Below are 11590 nucleotides of genomic sequence, written 5' to 3'. Positions count from 1 at the left end.
TGCAAACATTCATGTGCCAACCTCAAAACACCAAGTAACAGGCACTGACAATAACATGGGAATGCAAATGTTGTGGCAAGTGATAGGAAGTTACTCCCTTAGAAGAGCATCTCTGCTCACACAGGGCTTCAAAGATGATCAGTTCCAAGTTCCTGCCTCACACCAATCTTAAATTAGAAACACTTCCCAATGAACCAGAGCCCAGGCTGAAGGGCATATCCTCTGCTCACTGAGCTAACACAAATGTCAATAATTACGTGGAGCATAAGCAGGACTTAAAGATGTATCAAGGCCCCAGTAACTACTGAGGTTTAAAACCAGCATTGATACCCCAAATCTAACGGCAGCACCAGAACCACACCCCTCCATTATAACATAACCACTTACTGTATTTTGCAACGTCTCTTTTATTGTTTTCATTTTATAGGGGGAAATAAGGGTAGCTAGAAGAAGAAACAAAGGTTTAGACTCCTGAAGTGCAAGCATACCACTGTTTTTATTAATTATCTTAACACTTAACCAGTCAGTAAGGCAGGAAAAGCAGCCAGACTCCAAAACAGCCGAGCACAAGCCCACCCAGCCGCGCTGTGAGCGGCCCCCACGCCTAACCGCCAGTCCCTCCTCAGCAAAGCCCAGCCCCACCGCCCCCAGGGCCCGGCTTGCCGCCTCCCCGCCTCCCCTCCACAGCCTCACAGAGCTGCCGAGGCCGCCAAGGCCGGCTGGCGAGCGCCTACAGCGCCCGCCGCCGGGGAAGCCGCCCCGGCCGGGCAGGGAGCGCGGGGGGAGGACCCACCCCGCCAGCCCTCGCCGGCCCGCCCCGCGAGGCGGGCCCGGGAGCGCGGCCCTCCCCTCACGGAGGCGGCGGGGAGACAGGGGCTGAGCCGGGCCGGGCCAGCGGCCGCCAGGATGGAGATGGAGGCCGCGGAGGACGAGAAGGCCGGGCCCGCGGCAGGCGAGAAGCGGGGATCCGCCGACCCCCCGGGGTCTGCTCCTGCCGCCGGCGGCCATTACGAGCTGCCCTGGTGAGCGCCGGAGGCGGCGCGGCCTGCGCGGGGGGACGGCTGCTGGCCAGGGAGCGCGGGCGGCTGCTGAGCGCCTGCGAGATGGAGCCGGGGGAGGGAGGAAGGGCCGAGGGCGCGCGGTCATTGGTGCAGAGCGTAGCAGGAGGCGGGGCCTGGCGGGGCATAGCCTATGGGGCGAGAGAGGGGCGGGGCGCGCCGTTGGCGGGAAGGTGGGGGCTCGCGCAGCGCTGTTGGGCCTGTACCCGCGCGGCGGCTCCGCTGAGGGGGCCGTGTAGGCCGGCCCCGGCCCGGCCGCCTAGGGCCTTCCCCCCGTGCCCGCCGAGCTGCAGGAGCTGGGTCTGACTCGGAAGAGGGGGGGGTCCTGACAGCGGTGAGGGCACTGCCTGCACCCTGTAAGCTGCCCAGGCAGGGCTGGGGCCTGTTAAGTGGGAGTGGGGAAGGGGGCACAGGGCAGCCTGGAGTGGAAAGCAAGAAGTCCCCATCGCGTCCAGACAAAGTCAGCCTTGCCTTGTGTTAACCCTAAGAGAGCGCACAGGGCGGCGTGTCCTCTTAGGCCTGCTATCAGACTGAGGCACCAAACTCGAGTCCAAGTTGGGCATGTTTTTCTTCCTTTTCCTTTTCTATGCTAATCAAAGTAAAACAACCCTTAAGGAATTGGTGGTGTGGCAGTCAGGGGGGACCCTGCAGCATTTGCCCGAAAGACGCATCAAGTCATCTTTGTCCCATGTTATCTTAATGTAATCCTCCTTTTCGATCAGTGTAAAGTACTATTAAAGTTTTATTAGACATGCTGAAGTGTGTGGGGTTTTACTTTTACAGGGTGGAAAAATACAGACCCATGAAATTACGTGAAATAGTTGGAAATGAAGATACTGTGAGCAGGTTGGAGGTGTGTAGCTGTCCCGTTATCTTTTTATGGGTTAACTCAAAAAACCTAATTCTGCATAGATGCACAGACCAATAAAAGCACTTTTGTATTTTTACATCCATACATGAGTATGTGGAAAAAATCTTTCGATTTACTTAAGAAATGACACATTTTAGGACATGTTTGAGTGGTGTTCTAAGGAAATATGCCTTCATGAATTAGGATATTGTTTAAATTGGCCCTGTTTTGATACAACTTAGAAAACTTGTAGCTGTTATAATAATATTGTTTCAATGAATAAATATAAGTTATATAACAACAGAAAGAAACATAAATGTAATGTTTTTCTGGAAAAAAAAAATTTCCGTGACAAATTAGTTGTAAACACATTATTTGTTAACAGAAAGCTTATACTAGCAAACATATAACAGGTGCAAAGGAATGGCAGGAGTACTAAAGACCTGTGGGATTAAGTGCTTTTAAGTTTTTCCATACTATTCTAGTGACTGACTAATAATGGTTCAATTAAAAAAAATATAAAAGCAGCAAGGTCCAAAAAAATGAAAGCAGGAGGGAAGAAAAGAATGGTTAGCTCTGTTGGAAACTATTTGTTCCCACTATTTTCTTATATAATTTTTTATTATTGTTATTTCTTAGGTCTTTGCAAAAGAGGGGAACGTACCAAATATTATAATTGCTGTAAGTATTGCTGTGTTGTACTGTATTTCACTGTGTTGGTCCTGGCTTCTGAAATCTAGCCACAATAGCTTTCCAATATAGATTTGCATTGTGCCTGAATGTATTGGTAAGAGAGATGTTGATTGTATGTTCTTGGCAGAATACACAGGTAGTGAACAACCTTCTGTTAAAAACTAACTTGGCCCTCAGGTGCCTGTTGAAGCATGTCTCGTGCTTCTCCTTGCAGCATTGCTCTCCTCTGTTGGAGGCAGGATCCTAAACTAGGGCAGCCTCTAGTCTGATGTTCTCTCTGCAGTTCCTCTCTTGCAGCTGTTTTTCGTGACTGAGGAGTTTTGTAGAGAGTACTGCTTCGAAAATGACATTAAACTTAACCAGCAATTGCTGCATTGTTGCATTTCTAGGGTCCCCCAGGAACAGGTAAAACCACCAGTATCCTCTGCTTGGCTCGTGCTCTGCTTGGTCCTGCATTAAAGGATGCTGTTTTGGAGCTGAATGCCTCAAATGACAGGTGAGAATGAATAAACCTTATTATACTTTTAATGAAAAAGCAAGTATCCATTTTTATTTTTAGTTCAACTCAGACTGGCTTGATAGGCTTAATGCTATTTTAAGGCCTCTAGTACTTATTTTAATGCAGTTTTTCCAACTAAAAGTTAGACAATCTTTGGTGTCCAGCTATCAACATAAATATTATTACTTGGTATTTTATAAACTTGATAGATACTTTGATGCACAAAAATAGAAATAGATGGAGTGCAGAATCCATAATGGTACTATTTTCTTGAATTTACTTTAAAGATTTAAGCTTCCAGCATTCATGAAGATCCTCCTAAGAATGAAAAGTGAACAAGTTGTTTGTAATGAAACTCTTCAGCGCTTAGGAAAAAAAGTGAAGTGGTAGAAATTAGGGCTATAAGGGCAGTTGGGGTTCAAAATGTAGGATAAGGGTGTTAGGTAGAGGACACTGACTCTACCCCAAGGATCAGGCACTGAGGGCTGATTATATTTCCCAAGTTCTGTAGCAGACCCATCCTGAAGTATTCTGAGGACATTTTCTAGAGGGTTGTTGATGAGCACAATACATTTTACCTACCTTTGTTAAAATCAGTTATAGAAGAGCTATAGAATCACAACATTCATTTTCTAAACAGAACAAAAAAGTAAAATCCTTTCTTTTTAAAAGTAAGTCTTTGTTGGGACTCTGTCTAGGAAGGCCCCTGTGTTGTGCTAAAATGATGCAGTCTGTCCAACTGTTTTTCTTAAACTCTTCTGAGTTACAGCTGGGTCTGTGGATGTAGCTGTGTGAAGTGCTGGCAAAGTAGCAAAGCAGTATTAAATGCTTCTGCCTTTGTTCATTTATTACCCCTACCTTTTGCCAAACATAAGTAATTTTGTGGCAGTACTGTGAGGTTACTGATATATATTTACTGATACTGTTAAATTATTTTTTCAAAGCCTCCAGAAATGAGGATTATTGGTGTTTAAATCTGAATCGGTTAGGCAGTCTGGCTCACAACATGGTTTCACAACAATTACACTGGCACAGCTGAAGGGGTAAGAACAAACAGCGGGAGAATAGGGAGCTCAGGAGTGCTTCAGCCACTGTGGCTGCTGAATAAAATGTATTATGTAATTTCACCCAGCTGATGATGAATCACTTGAATTATTGTTCCAGAGGCATTGATGTTGTGAGAAACAAAATCAAAATGTTTGCCCAGCAAAAGGTCACACTTCCAAAAGGTCGGCATAAAATAATCATCCTTGATGAAGCAGACAGGTACGTTGTTTTTTTCTTCACCTCAGCTACTATGTGAAATGTGTTGCATCTGTCCTCTCTGTGGAGTTGTTGTCTTGGACAGTCTTAGATGTTCTATCAGGCTATCAAAAATAATTTGGTAGGAAATAAATATGCATTGAACAGTGTTCTTATGAGATTACTCATATCAAGCAGAGATCATTGCTTCAAAGGAGATACTGAATACTGGGGTGAAACACTTTGTGATTTAGCTGGATATGAAATAGCATCTTCCAGTTTACTGGCTCTTTCCCTTGGAAAAGAGTCTGGCTTACATCGACAATTTCACTGGATGAAAACGGGACATTCTCCTCCATCTGCATATAAGTAGTAGTAGTCTTAGCAGTATTCTTCAGAGTACTAATGATTTATTTTTGCGTGTTAGTTTTATGGAGGTCTCGGTGACTACTTGCATTGCGGGGTGATTTGTTCACATGACTAGAAAAAGCTGCTTAGTTTATCAAACCAGAATATCAAGTAATTTACAAAGCACTGTTTAATATCAGTAAACTCTGAAGCTTGTATAAAAATAGTTATTAGGCTGCACCTATAAGTCAGTGAAGGGCAAAATCTGTCCTAACTCTTTTCTCCTCCAGCATGACAGATGGAGCACAGCAAGCATTGAGAAGAACAATGGAAATTTATTCCAAAACAACGCGCTTCGCACTTGCGTGCAATGCCTCTGACAAAATCATAGGTAAAGTGCTGCTAGTCCCTGGGAGATTTTGTCATATGTTCTCCATGCTGTTGGCTAACTTCCAAGGCAGTTTTCAGAAATACCTTGGACCTGCTCGTTGCAAGAAACCGTGGTACTTCTGAAAAATCAAACCACCTGTACATCCAGCTAATAAAAGAAGAGTATATTTGTGTAGCCGGTGAACCCTCTGAACAGCTGTTTTTGATGGATAGTGCTATGCATGACTGCAGAAGCAGATTTCTCATACTTTGGGCTTAATCTCCATCCAACTCTGCTACAGTTTAAGCTGTTTGATGTATTGTTTACTGGGTATTGAACCCCTTTTGTTGTCCTTTCTGAAACATAATCTTTAAGTTTGCCTATAGGCTAACACTTTGTAGACCTTTAGACTTTTCTTGTTTAGCCATTAAAATAGCATGATAAACATCTACATTCAGAAAACCAGGAGAACAGAAGAAGCTGAGCTTCATATGTATTTGCACGTATCTGGGAAAACTCAAGTAGCACATTTGCGCTCAAGTGAAGGACTATAACAATTGTATATGCTTAAGGAGATGCTATATTCTGTTTGGAGCTGACATGTTCTTTTTCTTTAAAAGAAGACAAATGAAGAGTTGGAAACTGAGATAGCTTCTTCCAAGATGAAAAAAAAAGGGTTGTTTTTTTTTTGAGAAAAGAGGGAACTGCTAATTACAAATCTCTGTCCTCAGAACCTATTCAATCCCGGTGTGCAGTGCTGCGTTACACCAAGCTGACAGATTCACAAATTCTTGCAAGGCTACTGAAAATTGTTGAGAAAGAGGATGTACCATATACAGATGATGGACTAGAAGCCATTATCTTCACCGCCCAAGGAGATATGAGACAGGTAAAATAAGAAAGGCAATGAAACAAAGGCTTCTGTTTAAAGCAAAAAAACCTTTGAGTTGTGGCGCTCAAGGATTTATCTTTGGAGAGGTAAAGCAAAGAGGATGTGACCTATGGCACAAGAGTAACTAAACTATTTGGTTTTGTGAGGTTTTAAAGTGGCTCTGCTCCTTAAAAGTGAATTGGTGGGAACTGGATACCAAGTTTGTGGGAGGAAACAAAGTCTGCATACATTTGTGGTCTACTCTGTTGCTTAATTGAAAACTACTTATTTGGCATCATTTTCTGAAAATGATTGTTTTTCATCCTGAGGAGAGGAGTGAGAAGTAGAGCACTTCAGAAAATAAATGAAGTCTTATTTTTTCTTTCACAGGCATTAAACAACTTACAGTCCACATATTCTGGATTTGGCTTTATAAACAGTGAAAATGTCTTTAAGGTTAGTAATAGCATAAAACAGTGATGCTAGAAGTTTAGCACTACAGCTGTGTGAGAAATTCCATCAGATATATAAGCCTTGAAAGTGCTTTGCCAGTTTGCAGACAGCAGACAGCACTATGTATGTAGCGATTACAGCATTAGGCCGTAAAAAAGTGCATGGGCCTTTTGAAAAGGGAGAGAGCGCTAGCAGTCCCTGATGGCACATCTGAGACTTTGTGGCTTTCCAGCTCTCTCAAAGCACACGAATCACATAACTGCTAGGAAATTTCACAGTGATAACTTTTGAATCTGTTACTTGGGTGTTCTCATTTCGTGCTATTGAGTCTGCCATGGCAGGATAGCTGTGTTACCAGAAAAGTCGCATTACTTAAAATTTAATCTGTACTGTAGAATGTATCTGATTCAGTACTTCAACAATATAGAAGGTTGATGAAAATACCAGGGGTTTAATGCAGAATCTTATAATATTTTGAAGTGTAATATTTCTCTTTGATATAGGTATGTGACGAGCCTCATCCTCTGCTTGTGAAAGAAATGATACAACACTGCATAAATGCAAATATTGATGAAGCATACAAGGTTGGTTTTCATGTGTTGTGTCTGTGTAGACAGACACTTTTTCTCTACACAATTCTTGTTTGTTTTGAAGAATTCACAGTGGGTGTTGTTTTTTAAGATAAGGGCAATACCATGCAGATGAGTTGATGAATTAAATCCTTTTTACACAGGTTCAGATGAATAAGCCAACAAGCTAAAAACCCAGTTGTATTGAAATTACTTGCTAAACAGTTGAGGATAATCATTTGATAAATAGTACATGCAGTTCCAGTAGTTATATACAGCTGTTCCAAAAGTGAATATACTTGACTCACCTGGTAAGTTGTGCAGATAAATGAGGGATTATTCTTGCCTGCCCAGATTCTTGCCCACCTGTGGCGACTTGGATACTCTCCAGAAGATGTGATTGGCAACATCTTTCGTGTGTGTAAAACCTTTCAGATGCCAGAATATCTGAAACTGGAATTTATCAAGGTTAGTACTAACCTTATTCCTGGTGGGGTCTTTTGGGCCTTTTTAGGAAGAGGAAGTGATCCCTAATACAAGGGCAGCCTCAGGGTTTTCTCTTTGAGATTTGCTATATATTAGTGCGAAAAAAGTATTTCTTAACTTCTTATTACTGCTTTCTTTCCCACTCTGCATCATCAGTTTGTCAGTAAGAATGGTCACTTGAAGTTTAAAGTCCAACCACCCATAGAAGTGCCAAAGTCACTTTAGTGATCAACTAGAATTAGTAACAAATGTAATGCTGGCTGAATTTATTATTTACATCAAAGCCTCAGATAACTCCTTGAGAACTTTCTTCGAGCACATACTCGATTCTAGTCCAATAGATAGTAAAATATTAAATGATATTAACAGCCAGTTGACAAATGGTAAACTGGTATAATGGAATCACTCTTCATATTTAAAACCTGTCCTCAAATGTATGCACCTTGCTTCTTAGAAAGGAAGTGGGGAAATACAGGCTTTGATATAAAAAAAAAAAGGCATTCTAGTTGGTTTACGTGAGAAGATACACTTCTCTGAAGTTCGAGTGACTCAAAGTTGGTCTCTTAGCAGTAAGGGAGATGTTCTACTTAGTCATTAGTCATACTATACATAGACTGGGGAAGAAAACAGACAATTTTACAATGTCTTTATCACTAGGAAATCGGGTACACTCATATGAAGATAGCAGAAGGTGTGAACTCACTTTTACAAATGGCTGGACTGCTGGCCAGGCTGTGTCAGAAGACCGCAGCCCCTGCAGCAAGTTAGATATTTCACTGAGCTGAAGCCTGCGTTCTGGAAGGTGAAGGCCTGGTGTGCAAGGTCAGCAGCTCCGTGCGTGTCCTGAATTCTGCATGCAAAGAGCCTGTTCCCTTGGTTTTGCTAAATTGCAGAAAAATAACCAGGTTCTATTGTAAAAATGTTTTGTACTTTTTTATTTAGACCAATAAAGCTTTAAAATTTACTTTGACCCAAGAACTCCTATCTTTTACAACCCAGGTAGAAGAGAGGAGCGTGCCAGTCCAGAGCAATAAGGTCTGTCTAGTGCGCTCAACAAAACCGCTTATGTCAGCGGTACTGAGACCTGACAGCAGGAGAAACAAAAATTGAATCCCGTTGTTAGTGGTTACACTTCAAGCCTGGTCAGGAGTGGTGGTCTCACCGAGACCGAGAAGGAAAAACTTTTGCACAAAATAAGGCGTTTAATGAAGTTACAACTGAGGCATGTTGAGCAGGTGCCACTCCTGGGTGCTGTTGATGTGCTGTGGGTAAGGAAGATATTTTCACCAAACAGGAGAAATACTACATATTTCTTAATGGTGCCAGCTATTTATTTTGGGTATTTCTTTAAAAAATTTACCAAATGCTGGGATGCTCTGCGTTTGAATTCCCTTTTCTGTTCTTGCTGTCCAGGTTAGGTAATGTCATTTTACTATAGTTTCAGCCTACCAAAAAGCTACAGCATCGTGCTTTCCTGTCTGTTCAGTTTTGGAAACCACCTTGCCAGTGCGGATGAGCAATAAAGTGTGAAATGCAGAGTGAAAGCAAATATAAATTGAATTTGACCACCTCCATATCAGATGTGAGATGTGTGTCTCCAAGCAGAGCTACCTTAATATAATTAAGTACGTTCTGATTATAGCAGTCAAACAAAGCATGGTAGAGGTACAAATTACTGGTGCCTGCACTTCACCCTCCCCATTCTGTTGAAGTTTTCCACCCCAAGAATTGAGCTGCCCACACCACAGCTGTCTCAGTGCCGGATTGATCTTCACTGGCAGCGTAAGTCGGCTTCAGTCTAAAGACGGGCCCCTGCGCCGAAGCGGTGGCTGGTTACACCCTCCGTTTCTCCGACTTGGGCACAGGGGTAATGAGTTTCAGCAGCCAGAGCTGGTAGCGTCATCAATTGCCCCACCAAGACTTTCTGCAGCTCCCCTGCCAGAGCCTGAAGACATCCCTTTTTAGTTCAAAGTGCAGGAGAGCAAGTCAATTGACGGCTAAAGCGCAGGCACATTTGAGCTTGCTCCCAAATAGAATACAGCAAACAGCTCTTAGAACAATGGATGGAACACTCAAGTACATTCTTCCTGCAGGAGATATTTATCGAACTTACCTCTTGATTCCCAGCCAGTGAATTGTCACTACCAGCACAAACACTGTTAAATATATGACCAATAATTTAGTATTAAGGGGCTTAAGCTGCTGAGTTCTCTACAGACACAGCGTCACAGCTTTTGTCCCCAAAAGCTTAAATAAGGCACATTTAAAGAGCAGGTTAATTTTGCTTTGGCTGTACATCACAGCCAGCCTACTCTGTCTTTGCTTTCTAGTTAAATGCGTTCACTGCTGAACGGGGAAGGAAGAGGTGTTACAGTGGAGGTTTCATAAAATAGCACACACCGTGTTAGGAGGACTTGTGGGGCTGGTCCTCACCCCACGGGATGTACCTCCCTGCGCACCGTCCGGTTTGCGGTGTTGGTGCCAGTGGAAGGGCGAGCAACACGGAGGGTCACAGTTCCTGTTCCTACCTGGTTTAAGTGGTTTCCTTATTGACTGCATTCAGTAGCTGCTTTTCAGCTCCAGTTTGGAGCTGATTCTTTTCTGGGCTAATCCTCTACAGCACTGAGGGGACGTAATCCTACTCACTTTTCCTGAGAAGAGGAATAGTATCGATCCGAGAGCCACAAACGCAGCCTCTTCTACCGAAGGTGGTTGCTCACCCTCTCTGAGCGCAGAGCTACTGCTTTCCAGCAGTTAGCTAAGGCTCCCCAGCTCCATTTGAGAGCCGCACCAGCGGTGCCAAAACTACTTTTCTAATGCATCTTAAATTGAAAACAGGAAGTGAATTGCTCACTTGGCTGCCTACCTAACGTGAGGAAAGAGATACGCAGACCCAGGGGAGATGTCGTTTCTCCTTGCATTATGTTCAGACAACGCAGGATCTGGCAATTTTGGTTGAGCACCAGAAACCCTTGCACACCTAAAAAGCAGTCCTGAAAGGACAGTGCATCAGTGAACACGCTCACACATATGTACTCACTCATTGCAAAGAAAAAACGTAAGGTGTTTCCAAACAAGACTGTAATAACATTGATGAAAGTTCCCGTAACAGTCCCTGGATATCTTCCAGCGTAATGAGATCACTGGCTGAAAAGTACTTCAGGAGCTTTACAAAGCTGGGAAAGGATTTACCCCTCTCTACAGCTGGCTGTTCTGGAGAGCTGCAAGGGGGGCATTTGCTCAGACTGCCAGCAAGAGGAGGGAAGACACTCCGTACCCAGCTCCTGCCCTGCCTGCTTCGGCTCCGCAGCTTTCAAACTCGGAGTTTGGCAGTGGAGGAACCTTATACCAGCAAAATGGAATTGGTCTAATCTGCCTTCCTGCTTAGCGAGGAGAGCAGTAAATCTTGTGTTTTAATGTTTTGGCCGCACACTCACCTAACGGCTAGAAGTTCTGGGAGTTCTCTAGCTGGGTCCATTACTGTGTGCCAAGGATCTTTTGCTGCTGCTAATCTTCTCCTAATCATTTAATGGCTCCCTCCGGTTACGAGATGAATCACCGCTAGGTGTAACATCACTGCACATCACCAAAAGCGGAGCTCGCCGTTCCCCTCCAGCAAAAAATCCCGTCTGCAGCACTTCATGGAAAGCAGGAGCTTCTTCAGGTCCTGAGTTAGTCACCAAGGACGAACCAAGGATGACAAATTCATGGCCCTGCGAGGCCGGGCACACTGTTTCAGTGACGAAGACAGCTCGTTTCCTTGCCTGTCTGTGAGCCTGTGCAGAGCCAGCACGGGCTGCGGCTGTCCCCGTCTCTGCTCCAGGCTCACGGGGACGCTGGTGTCCCCCACCTCTGCAAACATTTTGCAGAGCATTTAAACATCAGGAAGCCAGAGGGTGTGAGTAGAAGCAGGGCTGTAAGCAGACAACCAGGCTGCAGCTGACGGCGTGCGTGTACATCCCTGAAGTGCACTAGATATTCCCTGTGGTAGAAGTCCCGTGGAAGCAGGAACAAATGCATTTGCAGGAGCTACGAGTACGTCTTCTAAGCCACACTCCAAACCACCCACTCTTTCAGCTACATAAACGGTGGCCACCCATGGTCTTGGCTGTATTTTTAGCAGAATCGCCAAGTCATTTGCAGGAGGAAGC

At 44.1% G+C, this 11590-nt stretch overlaps 1 protein-coding gene across 2 annotated transcripts; it reads left to right on the top strand.

Moving 5' to 3' along the window:
• The first annotated feature begins 636 nt into the window (after window positions 1-636).
• On the top strand, window positions 637-8403 carry RFC2 (replication factor C subunit 2). 2 transcript variants are annotated; one of them, XM_075168995.1, is made up of 11 exons: window positions 637-1022; window positions 1842-1911; window positions 2548-2589; window positions 2991-3097; window positions 4265-4366; window positions 4981-5081; window positions 5792-5949; window positions 6322-6387; window positions 6888-6968; window positions 7308-7421; window positions 8097-8403. In XM_075168995.1, the coding sequence occupies exons 1-11, from the start codon at window positions 907-909 to the stop codon at window positions 8205-8207; spliced, it is 1068 nt and encodes a 355-aa protein (XP_075025096.1). In that variant the 5' UTR covers window positions 637-906; the 3' UTR covers window positions 8208-8403. The 2 variants fall into 2 exon arrangements, with proteins under 2 accessions (XP_075025096.1, XP_075025095.1); XM_075168994.1 differs by lacking the exon at window positions 637-1022 and adding an exon at window positions 1367-1392.
• The last annotated feature ends 3187 nt before the right edge of the window (window positions 8404-11590 follow it).

Source organism: Calonectris borealis, chromosome 19 (assembly GCF_964195595.1).
Source record: "Calonectris borealis chromosome 19, bCalBor7.hap1.2, whole genome shotgun sequence".
Classification (NCBI taxonomy): domain Eukaryota; kingdom Metazoa; phylum Chordata; class Aves; order Procellariiformes; family Procellariidae; genus Calonectris; species Calonectris borealis.
The sequence above is the reverse complement of the archived record's forward strand: the minus strand, read 5'-3'. Positions and strand labels throughout refer to the sequence as shown.

Coding starts and splice junctions, on each gene's coding strand:
- RFC2 (XM_075168995.1), top strand. CDS start 907: ATGGAGATGGAGGCCGCGGAGGACGAGAAGGCCGGGCCCGCGGCAGGC. Junction 2,590..2,990: donor TACCAAATATTATAATTGCT/GTAAGTATTGCT, acceptor TTGCATTTCTAG/GGTCCCCCAGGAACAGGTAA. Junction 6,969..7,307: donor ATATTGATGAAGCATACAAG/GTTGGTTTTCAT, acceptor TTGCCTGCCCAG/ATTCTTGCCCACCTGTGGCG.